Source organism: Mizuhopecten yessoensis, unplaced genomic scaffold (assembly GCF_002113885.1).
Source record: "Mizuhopecten yessoensis strain PY_sf001 unplaced genomic scaffold, ASM211388v2 scaffold6779, whole genome shotgun sequence".
Lineage (NCBI taxonomy): Eukaryota > Metazoa > Mollusca > Bivalvia > Pectinida > Pectinidae > Mizuhopecten > Mizuhopecten yessoensis.
This window is the reverse complement of record NW_018406720.1, coordinates 729916-751591: the sequence shown is the minus strand read 5'-3', so window position 1 is coordinate 751591 and position 21676 is coordinate 729916. Positions and strand designations below refer to the sequence as shown.

At 36.8% G+C, this 21676-nt stretch overlaps 1 protein-coding gene across 4 annotated transcripts in view; it reads left to right on the top strand.

Annotated features, from left to right (window-relative positions):
• LOC110452629 (5-aminolevulinate synthase, erythroid-specific, mitochondrial-like) overlaps positions 1-21676 on the top strand; it is a 49524-nt gene extending 27848 nt beyond the window's left edge. For all 4 annotated transcript variants that reach the window (XM_021501263.1, XM_021501261.1, XM_021501264.1 and 1 more), the window contains 10 exons: positions 3998-4164; positions 4725-4808; positions 5271-5537; positions 6369-6600; positions 6837-7021; positions 7474-7653; positions 8037-8201; positions 15929-16068; positions 16927-17055; positions 17785-21676. In XM_021501263.1, coding sequence (XP_021356938.1) covers positions 4008-4164; positions 4725-4808; positions 5271-5537; positions 6369-6600; positions 6837-7021; positions 7474-7653; positions 8037-8201; positions 15929-16068; positions 16927-17055; positions 17785-18126 — 1881 coding nt within the window. In that variant the 5' untranslated portion in view covers positions 3998-4007 and the 3' untranslated portion in view covers positions 18127-21676. The remainder of the gene's footprint in view (positions 1-3997; positions 4165-4724; positions 4809-5270; positions 5538-6368; positions 6601-6836; positions 7022-7473; positions 7654-8036; positions 8202-15928; positions 16069-16926; positions 17056-17784) is intronic.

Below are 21676 nucleotides of genomic sequence, written 5' to 3'. Positions count from 1 at the left end.
TCACATGATCATCAAACAAGCTGTGTGTGCCTTTTCAGTTGGTTATAATAGATACAAATGCTTTGTTATGTTCTGCCCTCTGCCGAGTTACCACAGGGTTAAAACATGAACATTTGGAGAAGTTTCACACTGTAGTGAGGTGTATGTCAGATTTTGATTATTGTTAGTGGAGAGAATCTCCTGCTGAAGACAGCTTACTTCTATGTAGATAAATGTACACGGACTAAGAAACGGAACACAACCCTTCAATGTCACTGGGTTATCTACAGTACACATGAGTACACATTCAAACTTTGTTAGGTTTACAAATATCTCGAATATTGTGTTTCCTCCCACATACACGTGTACATGTAAAATACATGTGTCCCATATGGAACAATCACATGGGATAATGTTTCTCTTACTCTCAGGTATCCTTGTCACACACTTGGATTGTGATGAGGGACTATCCAATCATCAAAATATAATTCAAATAGTTTGTAGATCTCAACACTCGGGNTGGGAGGGAGATTCATCTCAACACTGGGAGGGAGATTCATCTCAACACTGGGAGGGAGATTCATCTCAACACTGGGAGGGAGATTCATCTCAACACTGGGAGGGAGATTCATCTCAACACTGGGAGGGAGATTCATCTCAACACTGGGAGGGAGATTCATCTCAACACTGGGAGGGAGATTCATCTCAACACTGGGAGGGAGATTCATCTCAACACTGGGAGGGAGATTCATCTCAACACTGGGAGGGAGATTCATCTCAACACTGGGAGGGAGATTCATCTCAACACTGGGAGGGAGATTCATCTCAACACTGGGAGGGAGATTCATCTCAACACTGGGAGGGAGATTCATCTCAACACTGGGAGGGAGATTCATCTCAACACTGGGAGGGAGATTCATCTCAACACTGGGAGGGAGATTCATCTCAACACTGGGAGGGAGATTCATCTCAACACAGGGAGGGAGATTCATCTCAACACTGGGAGGGAGATTCATCTCAACACTGGGAGGGAGATTCATCTCAACACTGGGAGGGAGATACATCTCAACACTGGGAGGGAGATTCATCTCAACACTGGGAGGGAGATTCTATGTTGACAACCACTGCAGGCCTCATTTAGGTTTTAGCAACTTAAAAATCTTCCCATTTGGTTATGATCCACCTACTCACCCCCAATGTGCTGACAGATCTATTACCTGGTAGCTAGTTCCACACTGGGGCATTCAGTGGCCTTTACTATTAATATTATAGCATCACAATTGAAAAGGTATTTTTCATTTTGTCAAATTGAAAGCTCAACAAAACATTGTTGACCAACCAAGACAATTATTCTGTTAGCAACATACACCAACTTTTTTCCATAAGATCTTGCGTTCTCCTTTCAATTTCTTCTTTCAACCTATGGTTTACCATACTTTTTCCGCTTCTATGTGTATCTATATCCATGTTATTAAGAATTTTCATTAAATTTCACTTGCCTTTTCATGTCATGTTTTACAAAATTTGGTAAATATAGGAGAAACAGAATCATTATGTAGGTATGGGTGATATATATATATAGACTTGTAATTTGAGTTGCAAATCTCAGTTTTGACCAAAAATCGTTCACCCTAGGGTAATTAAGTTTTTTTGATATTTCCTGTACCTACATGTGATCGACTATTGATCCTTCATGGTCTTGTGGCAGTCTATTGCTGTGGATGTTCTGACACGCCCTGTTTATCTAGAAGTTTGTCGTGGTGCTCACCACTTCACAGATTAGGTTTGACTAGTAAGTAATAATAAGAGTAAGACATGTGGACTTGTTGTATTTGTATTGGGTTATTCCATAACAGAACTAAGACGACCAGCTTTGATTGCCTTAATATATGGAACAATTTGGGTACTTAACAAAAAACTAAATCAATGTTAGGTTCTTGTACTTGTCAAACTGTTTTTGTCAGTTTATGTAAAGTAACTTGTCAACAAAAAACCCCATCAGGACATAACAACCATGATTTACCTGGGAAACTTTACTGTTTGTACTTAATCAGCTGTACCCTGTAGTTTAATTGCAGACTAAATCCTTAGCTATACTTTACTGGTGAACAGGAACCACTCGACTAAAGCAATATACATTTCCAACTGTTACAACACCACTTGTGTGTGCGTTCAGGCATAAGCAGTATTAAAGGACTGTATTAAATTAAAAAAATACCTACCTGTGTTGTTAAAGCCAACTGTTTATAAGTGAACATTTCCTACGAATGAACAAAAAAATAGTAGCAGTAGAGCATGTATCAATCTTTATTAATATGTAAATGTAAAAAGCAGTGTAATGAATGTGAATTGAAATGTTTATATAAGTAGATATCGCCATTTCATACTCAAGGTTGAAGGTAAGAAAAAAAATCATGTCAATAATATAAGTAAGTGGATGATTGTATGAATTCAGGATAGGCGTGTATGTCCGTCAATAAGTAGGTGGATGATTGTATGAATTCAGGATAGGTGTGTATGTCCGTCAATAAGTAGGTGGATGATTGTATGAATTCAGGATAGGCGTGCATGTCAGTCAATAAGTAGGCGGATAATTGTATGAATTCAGGATAAGCGTGTATGTCCGTCAATAAGTAGGTGGATGATTGTATGAATTCAGGATAGGCGTGCATGTCAGTCAATAAGTAGGCATATAATTGTATGAATTCAGGATAGGCGTGCATGTCCGTAAATAAGTAGGCGGATGATTGTATGAATTCAGGATAGGCGTGTATGTCTGTAAATAAGTAGGTGGATGATTGTATGAATTCAGGATAGGCGTGCATGGGACATAAAGATATTAACTTATTATAATGTTATCTCATCATTAATTTACAACACAATCAGCATTACAAAGTTAAACTTCCACAATAGCTGAAGAATGTTTTATAATAAGGAGCTATTTATTCAAATCTTGATAAAGTTGGACAATTAGTTAATGTACATAACATACCGGTAGTCTTCTTGTCATTGATTGATTTTTCGTGGAGTTAACTTTCAAATGCAAATATACTTCACTCAGTCCTTGTATAATGTTCCACTTTAGTCAACATTGACCTTGCAATATAACACGGAGTTTGGACCAGCTGGTTGTCAGGGTGATCAGACCAATAGTTTGATTAGTAACGAGAATAATTACAGGAAGTTCTAGGTAATCAGTATTGTCACATCTAATGAACCACGCTCTTTATACAGTTCCCGTTTAATTGCTAATCCTGTTGCGGACATGAACAGATCTTTGTTGGCAAGGTAACAAGCATATCTTGGTTATGGGCATGGTTCATTCACCCGATCAGTGATAGTACAGTACTATAGTTAGCTCTTTACAAACAGAGGTCAGAAGTAAGTGATTAATTTGATTACACGCAGGAAATTAGGAGCGTGAAGAAAATTGTAAGTATAATTTGGATGCATGGTGTACTGTACTGGGTGTCTTCGGCTCTTCGGCTTGATATTTCAGTGAGCCAGGATCAGATCAATAATAAGAATAATTATAATTTGAGGTTCTTATACACCGCTAAGTGGTTCACAAATTATTATCCGTGGTTATAGGGCCTTTGCAACCAGCCAATATCTTTCTCAACTCCCTGGGGAGCATACAGCCAGTGCTGCCATTTGGCGCTCACAGCTAGCATTCTACAGTTCTAGCACTGCCCAACCACGTACTCATTTACAGCCGAGTAGATTTGAACAATCCGAGTAAAGTATCTTGCTCAAAGATACAACACAGTGCCGTGCCATGACTCGAACCTGCAACCCTTTGGTCACGAGCCTGGCGTATTACCACTAGACTACCGTGCCTCAATGCTATCACATCCTCTCCAGCACAATACCAATACATTGCTGGTCACAGGGGTCAAACATGTTAAAATCTTAAGATGAAGATCCTTAAGGTGTAATTAAAAAGCTTTTCCTAACAGTTTGTCCAAATAAAGAGCTAAAGACTACTTGTATCATTTGAATGCTTTGCCTGTTTCAGATTGAGCAACATGACTGCGTCACTGCGATGTCCGTTCCTGAGTCGCATTCCGATGAACCAGGTAAAGAAAGCAGCGCCTCAGCTGATGTCGTACGCCGAACGCTGTCCGATCATGGCCCATGCGTTCCGATACATGAGTCTCCTGCCCAGAGAGGCTGCTGAGCTAGGTTAGTACACACTGGCAGTCAGTTTTACTGGCCGAGAAGACTCCTAATGTAAGAATTTATTGTGCATTAAACTGATAAAATTGGGGATATTAGTATATGATGTGGATTTGTATATGAGTAGAAATAATAACATGGGGTTGATTGACCAAAATCTACCGTTTGACCTTGTTATAGTTATTAATTGAACTAGTCATTTATCAGTACCACAACCCTGTAGGTGGTTTCCCTTTCCTGGACTCTTGGAGAAGTACTTCAAAAGATTATCTCAGAATATGTGCAAAAGATAACAAGTCAGTTATTATTTTGGTCAGTGTTTTCAGTAGTATACATTTGGCTGGTAGAATTTTCAAAAAAGTGTCTGTGGGCTTATATTTTAAATTGTACAGTGTACACCCCAGGAACATCTGCAGTAGACCTTGGTCAGGACACTTAAAAATGTCAGTTACACCAGCAAACAAATTTATGTTATTTTGTAATGATAAAACTATATCAACTCCTCTGGTTCGCTGTTCGCTGTTTGATGATAATCAGAGTTGCACTAATGACTGTTTCTGTTACAGATTCCAATCCTGCCAGCCGGTGTCCATTTCTGGCCAAAAGTAACCTGACCATAGAGGGTAACGTCCACACTATTGTTCAAAGAGGTAAGGTTTTATTTATCATTGTGGATTTAGCTGATCTTTAATTTATTGGTTACAAAAAAATATTCAGGAAAATTGATGAACCTGACTTACAGTAAAATAATTAGCTACACTGTCGAAACTGATCTTATAGGACCAGTTTTTCAGAAACTTTTCCAACTCTTATTTAAATTGATCTATTTTCTGGTAATTTTTTTAAGTCTTTTATACACTAGGCACTTACAGAAATTCATATGTACCAAAATTTCATCTCGAAAGTTTCTTATTCCGTTAAAAGCCTTATCTCTGTAGACCTGGTTCTATTGTATAAAGGTTAAAAGTGTTATTTTCTGAGACTTGAAGTCTTAATTGAAGTGACATGTTACAGACATTTTATAACTGTAGGTTAAATGTTACTTGTTATAGTATCAACAGTTTAAAGCTTGTGGAAGTACATGGAGACACTTGTTGTGTTGTTATTTACAGAAATCCTGCGTGATAATGATTCCTTTGACGATATGATGGATTCCACAAAGGAGGAAGTGACACCAGAGGCAGACTGCATCACTGACTCGGCTTCGTCCAATCAGAGCCTTGTTGATAAGGAAAGGAAAAAGGAGACAGGGCCAGTTGCTATGGAGTGCAGTATGCAAAGTCCAATCAAGAGGGTTTCCAAACCCCCTAGTTTTCCATCAGGTCTTCAAGTGGAAAGAGCACTACAGGAAATGAAGCTATCCTTAATTGGATATCAAGGTCAGAATAGACAAAAGTGTAGTCTATCAGATCTCACATACATGTGTAGTCTATCAGATCTCACATACAAGTGTAGTCTATCAGATCTCGCATACAAGTGTAGTCTATCAGATCTCGTATACAAGTGTAGTCTATCATATGTTGCATACAGGTGTAGTCTATCAGATACAAGTGTAGTCTATCAAATGTTGCATACAAGTGTAGTCTATCAGATGTTGCATACAAGTGTAGTCTATCAGATCTTGCATACAAGTGTAGTCTATCAGATCTCGCGTACAAGTGTAGTCTATCAGATCTCGCATACAAGTGTAGTCTATCAGATCTCGCATACAAGTGTAGTCTATCAGATCTCGCATACAAGTGTAGTCTATCATATGTTGCATACAGGTGTAGTCTATCAGATACAAGTGTAGTCTATCAGATCTCACATACAAGTGTAGTCTATCAGATCTCACATACAAGTGTTGTCTGTCAGATCTCACATACAGGTGTAGTCTATCAGATGTTGCATACAGGTGTAGTCTATCAGATCTCGTATACAAGTGTAGTCTATCAGATGTTGCATACAGGTGTAGTCTATCAGATGTTGCATACAGGTGTAATCTATCAGATGTTGCATGCAAGTGTAGTCTATCATATGTTGCATACAGGTGTAGTCTTTCAGATGTTGCAAACATGTGTAGTCTATCAGATGTTGCATGCAAGTGTAGACAATCTTAAGCAGCATCACTAACAATTAGGACTGGAATTTTTAATCTGTATCAATACCTACAGAATTCTGCTGTGCTGAACTTTCAAAAATTTATTGATTGTCCCTTCTTCCTTTTGCAGGTGATGACCCATTAGAGACGATTTCTCTGTTCAACTATGAACGCTTCTTTGAGAAAGAAATCCTGAAGAAAAAGAGGGACCATTCATACCGGATCTTCAAGAATGTGATGAGGAAAGGCCATAAGTTCCCATATGCAGAAGAACACTCTGGGAAGAAGAAAGACATCACTGTATGGTGTAGTAATGATTACCTGGGAATGAGCTGGCATCCTAAAGTCACAAAGGCTGTGGAGTAAGTTTAGTAGGGGAGTGTGGTTCAGTGGAATTTCTCTTGTGATCTTTCTCTTTGGTCCTACATATATATAGGAATACATAAAAATAACACATACTGCTTTGATAACTAAGAGTCAATCAGAAACCAGTAACATTGACTTGTTGTAGGTGGGCTGTCAATAAGAATTATCTTTTGAGGTAGTAATGGATTATAGGAGGCAGGCTGTATGTTGATATTGTAGTGACTTGTTGTAGGCGGGCTGTCCAAGAGCATGGAGCTGGGGCCGGCGGTACTAGAAACATCTCGGGGAACTCACCTCTCCATGAAGAACTGGAACAAGAACTGGCATCTCTACATCAGAAGGAGTCTGCACTAGTCTTCACTTCCTGTTATGTTGCTAATGACTCTACCCTGTATACCCTCGGGAAAACTTTACCAGGTAAGGCACATCTGTATACTTTTAGGAAAACTTTACCAGGTAAGGCACACCTGTATACTCTCGGGAAAACTTTACCAGGTAAGGCACACCTGTATATTCTTGGGAAAACTTTACAAGGTAAGGCACTCCTGTATACTTTTGGGAAAACTTTACAAGGTAAGGCACTCCTGTATACTCTCGGGAAAACTTTACCAGGTAAGATACATCTGTACACTATCGGGAAATCTCTACCAGGTTAGTGTGTCAAAGACTATTTTTGTACACTCTGGAATCTTAAACAGGTAAGAATTAGTATGTACCTGACTTTTCCTTTAAAGTTGGATGTTAGTAAATTTTATTATCATCAAAATATCATTTATTACCAGGTGAAAATTTTCATCAAGTTAATCAAGTTTCTGTCTGTTTTGCTTTCTCTGAAATGTGCACTAGCCTTTTACATGTTTTACTTTCAGGTGTGCATATATTTTCTGATGCCGGGAACCATGCCTCCATGATCCAGGGTATCAGGAACTGCGGGGCACCCAAGCATATATTCCGGCACAATGATCCAGAGCACCTGGAGTATCTACTCAAACAAGTGGATATAGGTGTGCCCAAAATAGTTGCCTTTGAAACTGTACATTCCATGGATGGTAAGTAGTTGTCAAGTTTAATATAAAAATTATCAATTTTGTTGGTGACTACTTTAATTTGCTTTCATTATAAATAATAAGATGATTATCAGTAGTTTTCACACCATCACGTAACATTTTGTGGGAGTGCACTGTTAACTTTGCCCTGTGTCTAAAACAGCAGCATGAAATCATTAGGAAGGAGTTTACATTGTCAGACCTGTACTTGTATTCTAGCTGACAACCTTTGACATATATATCCCTTTAGACTTTAATATTTGATTTTACCCTAGCTGAATTCATGATCTCTAACTCCATAACTTAACTCTTTGACGCAGTTTTATCATGTGTTAAATATTACACACCATTGAATTTGGCCGACATTTGTCTATTCTTTTCTTCAGGTGCTGTTTGTCCTCTATCAGAGCTATGTGATGTGGCCCACAAGTATGGGGCTATCACCTTTGTAGATGAGGTGCATGCTGTCGGTCTGTACGGACGTCACGGCGCTGGAGTGGCTGAGCGAGACGGCTGTATGGACAAGCTAGATATAATCTCTGGTACACTAGGTATGGTATTGGTTTCACTGTATAGACAAGCTAGATATAATCTCTAGTACACTTGGTATGGGATTGGTTTTACTGTATGGACAAGCTAGATATAATATCTGGTACACTAGGTATGGGACTGGTTTTACTGTATAGACAAGCTAGATATAATCTATGGTACACTAGGTATGGGATTGGTTTCACTGTATAGACAAGCTAGATATAATCTCTGGTACACTAGGTATGGGATTGGTTTTACTGTATAGACAAGCTAGATATAGACAAGCTAGATATAATCTCTGGTACACTAGGTATGGGATTGGTTTTACTGTATAGACAAGCTAGATATAGTCTCTGGTACACTAGGTATGGGATTGGTTTTACTGTATAGACAAGCTAGATATAATCTCTGGTACACTAGGTATGGGATTGGTTTTACTGTATAGACAAGCTAGATATAATCTCTGGTACACTAGGTATGGGATTGGTTTTACTGTATAGACAAGCTAGATATAATCTCTGGTACACTAGGTATGGGATTGGTTTTACTGTATAGACAAGCTAGATATAATCTCTGGTACACTAGGTATGGGATTGGTTTTACTGTATAGACAAGCTAGATATAATCTCTGGTACACTAGGTATGGGATTGGTTTTACTGTATAGACAAGCTAGATATAATCTCTGGTACACTAGGTATGGGATTGGTTTTACTGTATAGACAAGCTAGATATAATCTCTGGTACACTAGGTATGGGATTGGTTTTACTGTATAGACAAGCTAGATATAATCTCTGGTACACTAGGTATGGGATTGGTTTTACTGTATAGACAAGCTAGATATAATCTCTGGTACACTAGGTATGGGATTGGTTTTACTGTATAGACAAGCTAGATATAATCTATGGTACACTAGGTATGGGATTGGTTTTACTGTATAGACAAGCTAGATATAATCTATGGTACACTAGGTATGGGATTGGTTTTACTGTATAGACAAGCTAGATATAATCTCTGGTACACTAGGTATGGGATTGGTTTTACTGTATAGACAAGCTAGATATAATCTCTGGTACACTAGGTATGGGATTGGTTTTACTGTATAGACAAGCTAGATATAATCTCTGGTACACTAGGTATGGGATTGGTTTTACTGTATAGACAAGCTAGATATAATCTCTGGTACACTAGGTATGGGATTGGTTTTACTGTATAGACAAGCTAGATATAATCTCTGGTACACTAGGTATGGGATTGGTTTTACTGTATAGACAAGCTAGATATAATCTCTGGTACACTAGGTATGGGATTGGTTTTACTGTATAGACAAGCTAGATATAATCTCTGGTACACTAGGTATGGGATTGGTTTTACTGTATAGACAAGCTAGATATAATCTCTGGTACACTAGGTATGGGATTGGTTTTACTGTATAGACAAGCTAGATATAATCTCTGGTACACTAGGTATGGGATTGGTTTTACTGTATAGACAAGCTAGATATAATCTCTGGTACACTAGGTATGGGATTGGTTTTACTGTATAGACAAGCTAGATATAATCTCTGGTACACTAGGTATGGGATTGGTTTTACTGTATAGACAAGCTAGATATAATCTCTGGTACACTAGGTATGGGATTGGTTTTACTGTATAGACAAGCTAGATATAATCTCTGGTACACTAGGTATGGGATTGGTTTTACTGTATAGACAAGCTAGATATAATCTCTGGTACACTAGGTATGGGATTGGTTTTACTGTATAGACAAGCTAGATATAATCTCTGGTACACTAGGTATGGGATTGGTTTTACTGTATAGACAAGCTAGATATAATCTCTGGTACACTAGGTATGGGATTGGTTTTACTGTATAGACAAGCTAGATATAATCTCTGGTACACTAGGTATGGGATTGGTTTTACTGTATAGACAAGCTAGATATAATCTCTGGTACACTAGGTATGGGATTGGTTTTACTGTATAGACAAGCTAGATATAATCTCTGGTACACTAGGTATGGGATTGGTTTTACTGTATAGACAAGCTAGATATAATCTCTGGTACACTAGGTATGGGATTGGTTTTACTGTATAGACAAGCTAGATATAATCTCTGGTACACTAGGTATGGGATTGGTTTTACTGTATAGACAAGCTAGATATAATCTCTGGTACACTAGGTATGGGATTGGTTTTACTGTATAGACAAGCTAGATATAATCTCTGGTACACTAGGTATGGGATTGGTTTTACTGTATAGACAAGCTAGATATAATCTCTGGTACACTAGGTATGGGATTGGTTTTACTGTATAGACAAGCTAGATATAATCTCTGGTACACTAGGTATGGGATTGGTTTTACTGTATAGACAAGCTAGATATAATCTCTGGTACACTAGGTATGGGATTGGTTTTACTGTATAGACAAGCTAGATATAATCTCTGGTACACTAGGTATGGGATTGGTTTTACTGTATAGACAAGCTAGATATAATCTCTGGTACACTAGGTATGGGATTGGTTTTACTGTATAGACAAGCTAGATATAATCTCTGGTACACTAGGTATGGGATTGGTTTTACTGTATAGACAAGCTAGATATAATCTCTGGTACACTAGGTATGGGATTGGTTTTACTGTATAGACAAGCTAGATATAATCTCTGGTACACTAGGTATGGGATTGGTTTTACTGTATAGACAAGCTAGATATAATCTCTGGTACACTAGGTATGGGATTGGTTTTACTGTATAGACAAGCTAGATATAATCTCTGGTACACTAGGTATGGGATTGGTTTTACTGTATAGACAAGCTAGATATAATCTCTGGTACACTAGGTATGGGATTGGTTTTACTGTATAGACAAGCTAGATATAATCTCTGGTACACTAGGTATGGGATTGGTTTTACTGTATAGACAAGCTAGATATAATCTCTGGTACACTAGGTATGGGATTGGTTTTACTGTATAGACAAGCTAGATATAATCTCTGGTACACTAGGTATGGGATTGGTTTTACTGTATAGACAAGCTAGATATAATCTCTGGTACACTAGGTATGGGATTGGTTTTACTGTATAGACAAGCTAGATATAATCTCTGGTACACTAGGTATGGGATTGGTTTTACTGTATAGACAAGCTAGATATAATCTCTGGTACACTAGGTATGGGATTGGTTTTACTGTATAGACAAGCTAGATATAATCTCTGGTACACTAGGTATGGGATTGGTTTTACTGTATAGACAAGCTAGATATAATCTCTGGTACACTAGGTATGGGATTGGTTTTACTGTATAGACAAGCTAGATATAATCTCTGGTACACTAGGTATGGGATTGGTTTTACTGTATAGACAAGCTAGATATAATCTCTGGTACACTAGGTATGGGATTGGTTTTACTGTATAGACAAGCTAGATATAATCTCTGGTACACTAGGTATGGGATTGGTTTTACTGTATAGACAAGCTAGATATAATCTCTGGTACACTAGGTATGGGATTGGTTTTACTGTATAGACAAGCTAGATATAATCTCTGGTACACTAGGTATGGGATTGGTTTTACTGTATAGACAAGCTAGATATAATCTCTGGTACACTAGGTATGGGATTGGTTTTACTGTATAGACAAGCTAGATATAATCTCTGGTACACTAGGTATGGGATTGGTTTTACTGTATAGACAAGCTAGATATAATCTCTGGTACACTAGGTATGGGATTGGTTTTACTGTATAGACAAGCTAGATATAATCTCTGGTACACTAGGTATGGGATTGGTTTTACTGTATAGACAAGCTAGATATAATCTCTGGTACACTAGGTATGGGATTGGTTTTACTGTATAGACAAGCTAGATATAATCTCTGGTACACTAGGTATGGGATTGGTTTTACTGTATAGACAAGCTAGATATAATCTCTGGTACACTAGGTATGGGATTGGTTTTACTGTATAGACAAGCTAGATATAATCTCTGGTACACTAGGTATGGGATTGGTTTTACTGTATAGACAAGCTAGATATAATCTCTGGTACACTAGGTATGGGATTGGTTTTACTGTATAGACAAGCTAGATATAATCTCTGGTACACTAGGTATGGGATTGGTTTTACTGTATAGACAAGCTAGATATAATCTCTGGTACACTAGGTATGGGATTGGTTTTACTGTATAGACAAGCTAGATATAATCTCTGGTACACTAGGTATGGGATTGGTTTTACTGTATAGACAAGCTAGATATAATCTCTGGTACACTAGGTATGGGATTGGTTTTACTGTATAGACAAGCTAGATATAATCTCTGGTACACTAGGTATGGGATTGGTTTTACTGTATAGACAAGCTAGATATAATCTCTGGTACACTAGGTATGGGATTGGTTTTACTGTATAGACAAGCTAGATATAATCTCTGGTACACTAGGTATGGGATTGGTTTTACTGTATAGACAAGCTAGATATAATCTCTGGTACACTAGGTATGGGATTGGTTTTACTGTATAGACAAGCTAGATATAATCTCTGGTACACTAGGTATGGGATTGGTTTTACTGTATAGACAAGCTAGATATAATCTCTGGTACACTAGGTATGGGATTGGTTTTACTGTATAGACAAGCTAGATATAATCTCTGGTACACTAGGTATGGGATTGGTTTTACTGTATAGACAAGCTAGATATAATCTCTGGTACACTAGGTATGGGATTGGTTTTACTGTATAGACAAGCTAGATATAATCTCTGGTACACTAGGTATGGGATTGGTTTTACTGTATAGACAAGCTAGATATAATCTCTGGTACACTAGGTATGGGATTGGTTTTACTGTATAGACAAGCTAGATATAATCTCTGGTACACTAGGTATGGGATTGGTTTTACTGTATAGACAAGCTAGATATAATCTCTGGTACACTAGGTATGGGATTGGTTTTACTGTATAGACAAGCTAGATATAATCTCTGGTACACTAGGTATGGGATTGGTTTTACTGTATAGACAAGCTAGATATAATCTCTGGTACACTAGGTATGGGATTGGTTTTACTGTATAGACAAGCTAGATATAATCTCTGGTACACTAGGTATGGGATTGGTTTTACTGTATAGACAAGCTAGATATAATCTCTGGTACACTAGGTATGGGATTGGTTTTACTGTATAGACAAGCTAGATATAATCTCTGGTACACTAGGTATGGGATTGGTTTTACTGTATAGACAAGCTAGATATAATCTCTGGTACACTAGGTATGGGACTGGTTTTACTGTATAGACAAGCTAGATATAATCTCTGGTACACTAGGTATGGTATTGGTTTTACTGTATGGACAAGCTAGATATAATCTCTAGTACACTAGGTATGGGACTGGTTTTACTGTATAGACAAGCTAGATATAGACAAGCTAGATATAATCTCTAGTACACTAGGTATGGGATTGGTTTTACTGTATAAACAAGCTAGATATAGACAAGCTAGATATAATATCTGGTACACTAGGTATGGGATTGGTTTTACTGTATAGACAAGCTAGATATAATCTATGGTAAACTAGGTATGGGATTGGTTTTACTGTATAAACAAGCTAGATATAGACAAGCTAGATATACTCTCTGGTACACTAGGTATGGGATTGGTTTTACTGTATAGACAAGCTAGATATAATCTCTGGTACACTGCGTATGGGATTGGTTTTACTGTATAGACAGGCTAGATATAGACAAGCTAGATATAATCTCTGGTACACCACGTATGGGATTGGTTTTACTGTATAGACAAACTAGATATAGACAAGCTAGATATAATCTCTAGTACACTAGGTATGGGATTGGTTTTACTGTATAAACAAGCTAGATATAGACAAGCTAGATATTCTCCCTGGTACACTAGGTATGGGATTAATTTCACTGTAGAGACATGCTAGATATACTCTCTGGTACACTAGGTATGGGATTAATTTCACTGTAGAGACATGCTAGATATACTCTCTGGTACACTAGGTATGGTATTGGTTTCACTGTATAGACAAGCTAGATATAATCTATGGTACACTAGGTATGGGATTGTTTTTACTGTATAAACAAGCTAGATATAGACAAGCTAGATATACTCTCTGGTACACTAGGTATGGTATTGGTTTCACTGTATAGACAAGCTAGATATAATCTATGGTACACTAGGTATGGGATTGGTTTCACTGTATAGACAAGCTAGATATAATCTATGGTACACTAGGTATGGGATTGTTTTTACTGTATAGACAAGCTAGATATAATCTATGGTACACTAGGTATGTGATTGGTTTTACTGTATAGACAACCTAGATATAATCTCTGGTACACTAGGTATGGGATTGGTTTTACTGTATAGTCAAGCTAGATATAATCTATGGTACACTAGGTATGTGATTGGGTTTACTGTATAGACAACCTAGATATAATCTCTGGTAAACTAGGTATGGGATTGGTTTTACTGTATAGACAAGCTAGATATAGACAAGCTAGATATAATCTCTGGTACACTAGGTATGGTATTGGTTTCACTGTATAGACAAGCTAGATATAATCTATGGCACACTAGGTATGTGATTGGTTTTACTGTATAGACAACCTAGATATAATCTCTGGTACACTAGGTATGGGATTGGTTTCACTGTAGAGACAAGCTAGATATAATCTATGGTACACTAGGTATGGGACTGGTTTTACTGTATAGACAAGCTAGATATAATCTCTTGTACACTAGGTATGGGATTGGTTTTACTGTATAGACAAGCTAGATATAATCTCTGGTACACTAGGTATGGTATTGGTTTCACTGTATAGACAAGCTAGATATAATCTATGGCACACTAGGTATGTGATTGGTTTTACTGTATAGACAAGCTAGATATAGACAAGCTAGATATAATCTCTGGTACACTAGGTATGGTATTGGTTTTACTGTATGGACAAGCTAGATATAATCTATGGTACACTAGGTATGGGATTGGTTTTACTGTAGAGACAAGCTAGATATAATCTATGGTACACTAGGTATGGGATTGGTTTCACTGTATAGACAAGCTAGATATAATCTATGGCACACTAGGTATGTGATTGGTTTTACTGTATAGACAAGCTAGATATAATCTATGGTACACTAGGTATGGGATTGGTTTCACTGTAGAGACAAGCTAGATGTAATCTCTGGTACACTAGGTATGGGATTGGTTTCACTGTATAGACAAGCTAGATATAATCTCTAGTACACTAGGTATGGGATTGTTTTTCTTACAAAGAATATAGAGTCTGTAGAATATCTTGAATCATGACTGTTGTAAACAAAATAGTTTGTTGTCCCAAGGAAGATTATTATGTCAGGTGTTATAAATTCTTTCAAATTAGTGTGAAACAATATGGCTGTTACACATTCACAGAATGATAAGATTGGTAAGATATATTATAATTGCTTCATTGAAGTCACACTTCCTTATTTATGGTATTTTTTGTTTTTTAATGATGATTATGGTGATGACTTTCTTAGAATTTGAAATACAGTGACTATAATGGTTTCTAACTTATAGTGAAATTGTACTTATTCATGAGAAACTGAATTTTCTAACCATGCCCAAATCAATAACTAATACTGGTATGTGACAAATGATTTACTGTTTTTTACTTACATGGAAACCCTTTTAAAATGTTAATTGATTGACTTGTAGATCAGTCTTTGATGTATTGTTTTTCTCCACTCAGGGAAAGCCTTTGGAAATGTTGGGGGATACATTGCTGCGTCTGCCAATACTATAGACATGATACGGAGCTACGCTTCAGGCTTCATCTTCACCACTTCACTGCCGCCCACCACGCTAGCCGGGTGCCTAGCCTCTGTCAAGGTAAAGCTATTGTTAAACCATAGAGTAGTCCCTCAGAGTTGATGTCTGACTGCACTTCAAAGATACATTATAGACATATCATTAAGGGATAGATTAATAGAATCCTTCCCTACCCTGAGGGTGTGACAGAGAAATCTCCAACCCCTCCCCTCCAGTTGGAGATTTCTCTGTTGCACACTCAACGTAGGGGATGATTATTTTTCTCCAATTCTATTATTTTAGTCACAACTCCACCGACAGTAGTCTGCAATGTTTGTAAACAAAAATACATGTGGGGTATGCATATCGTCATTCACTTTTGATGACATCACAATTACTGGTGACACACTTTATGACGTCACAATTGAAAACGTGCTGATCGGCACGAGGCTACCTCCCCCTAGGGGGTGACAAGCTGATCTTTGCCGGCTGAAACGGTAGACACGCCTGTGAAGGGTGGAAGAATACAGCCTCTACAGAGGATACTGCTGTAGAAGCCATTTAAACAGATTGACCTATGAACTTCTTTAATCCATAGAACTCCTTTGATTTGTGATCTGTTGCATTTCAAAACAACAGATTATGGTATTATTTTTTAGTTTTAAGTAAATATGCTTTAATATGAGAATGTCAGCTTTCTTCATGAAATTAAAGTGATTTTTCCTGCTGTACATGTATGTAAATTGTCCTCCCAATTAAGTACAGTGAGGTAGATTGGTTGTGTAAATGTATAATGTGAAACATAAGTAATCTACAGTTTAGTTATTGAAAAAACAGTTAATCTAGTGTGGTATACCAGCCAGGAAAATTAGTTGTTCTTATGTTTTTTATAGAAACTAGTGTCCTATTTGCTGAAACTCCATTATTTCATTCCTTCAGATTCTCCGCAGTGATGAGGGGAGACAATTACGACAGGTCCATCAACAAAAAGTGCAATATCTACGAGAAAAGCTGAAGGAAAAGGGCATTCCCGCTCTACACTGCCCGAGTCACATCATACCTGTCCATGTATGTAACATCTTACTGACAGCAACTTACTATCACCTTCTTTGTTCTTGTCTATAAATCAAAGTGCTTGACTATTGAAACTTTGCTGTTCAGATTATTTTTTTTAAAAAAAACAAAAAAACATACTGTACTGTGTTATCCAGTGAATATACCCATGTCATATTTGTTTGCATATTAACCCATGTAATATGACCTATCAGGTCTGTGATTAGTTGTAAACTTCAATTGTTTCAATTGTGATGTCGTGCCTAGGACAAGTACATGACGTCACAGACTTACGCACTGGAGTCAAAATGAGTCTTTTTACGTTTCAAGGTTGCATGGAAATTGTGGTTTAACACGAATAAATGCCTCAAATCTTGATTATGTGATAAAAAGGATCTTACACTTGTTTTCATTTCATATGCCAGAGGCTCGCTTAATTGAAAAATTCTTAGACTTGTTTCATAAATCTCGTATGAAATGGAAACTCATACATATAAGATCCTAAATATATGCTAAATGGAGGTCAGTAGTTTGGAATGACACAGCTATTCAGCTAGTTCTAAATCAGTTACACTTATTACTCAGAGATAAGATATATACATAAGGTGTTTTAAAATCAGTATCTGGGATTGTAGAATTTATATATTGTTATCTTTCATACATTTATTGGGAAAATGGAGGCCATACTTTTTTACTTCCATATTTTTGCATCAGATGATAACAAATATTTGGTATACCTTACAGGTAGGCGATGCTGCCTTATGTACCAAGCTGTCCAACGATCTCCTAAATATACACAACATCTACGTCCAGGCCATCAACTTCCCCACGGTGGAGCGGGGCATGGAGCGACTCCGCATCGCCCCAACTCCACACCATACGCAGGAAATGCTTGACAACCTGGTTGAAGCTCTCATCAAAGTTTGGGAGGATAATGGCCTTGAACTCTTCACTCAAGCATGTCCAGATGAATGCGAGTTCTGTCACAAGCCCCTCAAGTTTGAAGCGTTGTCTGCCCGCGAGAAAATCTGCCACAGGTCCAACTGTACCTACGCCTCCCTACAAGTGTCTCTGGCCTGCGCATAAACCTTCGTACAAAGTTTGGGGTACAAGGTGTCTTCATTTCTCTTTCCTTCGGACTTTGTTTGCTTGTAATGAAATAAATGGTGGTTTACTTTAAATTACTATGTTACGGTATCAAATCAGTTAAAAATGAAGTAGGAAAGCAAACTTTAGCTAAGTACCAGATCATAATTTATTTTTTGAATAACTTGATGGTTGATCACTGCTGATTAGCTGGCCTACCTCGGACATCACCTCAATTACATACTTTCTATCAATCCAGTTATTGGTGCTCATCGGAACACAAGGTATTAATGTGAATCGCTGAATTTTCCTGTTAACTCATTTTCATTGTCGTTTTTTCCAGCAACATATTCATAAGGGTTTAAACAGCTTTTTGTTTCTTGTTTCAGTGTATCAAAATATTCATGATATCCTTCAATTTAGGATCCTCTCTCCTCACAAATAATATCGGTGATGTCCTTGAATTTTCTATTGTCCCTCCTCACAAAAAAGTATCTGCGATAACCTTTAATTCACAATTGTCTCTCCTCACAAACAAATATCCCCAATATTCTTGATTTTCTCTGTCATCTTTTCTGACAAAAATAATATGCGATATCCTGGAAATAACAATAGTCTCTCCTCACAAATTAATATCTGTGATATCGTAGAATTCATAATCATCTCGCAAATTAATGAAAAAATAAATATCTGGCAGAATATAAGTGATGAAAAGTAGGTCTTGGCCATATTTGACTTTTTCCCAAAATGAAGAGGATATTTGTCTGTCATAAAATTAATACAACTTGTGATAGGTCTATTTTTAGATATCTACAATTATTGATAACATTATTTTACTAGGTGTTATTTTACATGTGATATTTCAGATTTCTATTTCTAATGAAAGTTGTTTATTAATTTTGTATGTATAGTTTTCAGTGATGAATGATTTAACTTTGATCCTTTTTAATGGATGGTCTGCTTTACATTGTTTCATTACTCAAGAGAATATAGATCTAGAGCTTTGCTTAAACTACAGTCACTTAGTGTTAAGGGACGCCTTTAGCAGACAAGCCTATCCATGACTTAGCCTTAGCATGTTTAAAAGGCTCCATGGGTTCAATGAGACAAAATACCCTTCCATCTGTTCATGCATATGGCAAAGCTTCAAATTTTATTTTTATTTTGCATATTACTTTAATTATTCTTAGTTGTATTATTTTATCTGCTGACAAACCAATAAGATTTTACAAGCTGTATTATGCTTTTCTAATTTAATCCCGCATAATCATATTAAAATTATAACCAATTATTCAAATTTAGAAAAGGGTGATTTTTTTCCAAACCAGTGAAGCAGATTACCTGGTGTAATAATTTTAGTCACAAGTTATATATTTATATATCTTGTTTAGATTGTGTGACACTTCCCCAATGAGCATGGAATGTTGTTGATTCTGAGACTATGCAGATGTATCTGGTCTTGTAATAAACCTGTGCTGTGATACCCAGGTAATAACTTTACGACACACTGATACAAGTTAGATGTATTATGGTTATACCTTGGTATAGCACACTGACACAGTAAGTCGGATATCTTGTAAGCCTGTTGTTGTATAGCTGTTTTTGTGTTATATATGTGTTAGGGACGTTACTTGTTACCCGGATGTAGATGTAGTTTATTAGTGTTTCAATTGTAGTCAATATTTTAAACGGAACTTGTTATTCAGGACTATAAATCTGTTTATGGGGATGGTATCCTCTTTCATATTACACAATTCACAATATTTGTATACCTCTGTAATTTTTTAGGAAGTACTTATTTACTGTTGCTTATCATATTGTATAAAGTTCTTCTTGCCACAAAGACTAGGTTAAATGTTTCTTTCGTTGCCTTAATCAACATACATAATGATATGATTACTAATGATTTACAATCGACACAATGGGTTTGTTAACAAGTGATTGGTTACCTGTATATTTAGTTTTTGGAGATGATTGTGTAAATGTAATGTGCTGGCAGTCACCCATCCAACTACTGACTACACTCGACATTGCTGAACTAGTGAGCGGGTCCCGGGGTTATACTGCATCACTGGAAAGGCTAGCTTGCTAGTAAGGTAGTATTTCCCCCTCAAATTACAGCACTTCAACATCAACTGTACCTGCTTTCCCTGATCAGGTGAGAAGCTGACCACTGTGTTGATAAAGGAAAGAACCCTAACAGTAGAAATGAGATGATTGTAATACTTCATACATCATACAAGTCGCGTCTAATCACCTAGATCACTGCCAACACTAGGACTACTGGCAACAGTAGTATAGCATCACTTGACTGTTGAGGAGTTATAACCATTATCTGACTTAATTCATATAAATAACACAAATTTATGATGTAAAAATTGTCACCAAATAACTGTTTCTTTGTTCTGTTACTGTCGCTTAATTAATGATTGTCAGTTAGTCAAAACAGCTGTTTTGCTGAAAGAAAGAATTTTTTTCTTGTGTTTGTCAAAAATTTGTTTTCAAAATTAATTGCAATTTGTGTAGAACAAAGAGATAAAAACATTACGATGATTTACATGGGCAATACTATTATATGGTACAAATCATTAAATGACAATTTATTCCCCGCTTTTCGAGAAAACAGTGGATAGTGATTTGGGTTTGTCCCTCCATCTGTCCATCTATGAACAGATTTCGTTTCAGTACAGTAACTACCTTTAAAAAGGTCCAATTTGAACTGCATTGAGTTTGCATATACATGCACAAAGGCATTTATGTGTCTCTATTATCTTGATCACAGGCTACTTTCAATCGCCAGTGATATTTACACATATTCAATGAGGCTGTATTGGTTTCCACTCAATAACTGCCCTAAAAATGTCTCGTACATAACGGCAAGTCGCACACTAAATTCAGTAGCCAATGCAATGTGTGAATATTTATGCATAATTAATGAGGTTCCTTCATTCTTATTGGACAATTGGTTTTCGTGCAATAACTGCCCTAATTTCACAAAATTGTGTTTACAGATCCTTTATGGTATGTACGTACAAATATTAGCAAGTCTCACATCAAATCTCAACAATGGATCAACATTGTTCTGAAGGCGGGGAGATAAATTCCACAAATTGGCTTGATCTGATCACTTATTTCAGATGATTAATTAAAGAAATTAAAGGAAATTATTTCAGTTTCGGTCAGTTTGTCTTGGTCATTTTGTTCCCTAATAATTCCTCCTTAAGTATCCAAATTATCTCAATTGTGTGAAAGATACATGTACCTGTACGATCGATACATATAAAACATTCAACCAAATTTATATACATGTAAAGGTCCACCAATAAACTTAAAAAGGTTCATCAAATTAACATCAAACAGTGCCAGTTATGTTTTCTTTTATTTCTTCATGGTTCGTTATAATTATATTGTGAGCTTTGGTGCATTTGTGTGTTTTATTCACAAAGAGGACATTCAGGAAAATCATGCAATAATTTAATTACATAGAAAAAAAATTATCAAGATTTGGAAAACGTATTTTTGTGAAAAATAAAATGACCAGGATGAAGAA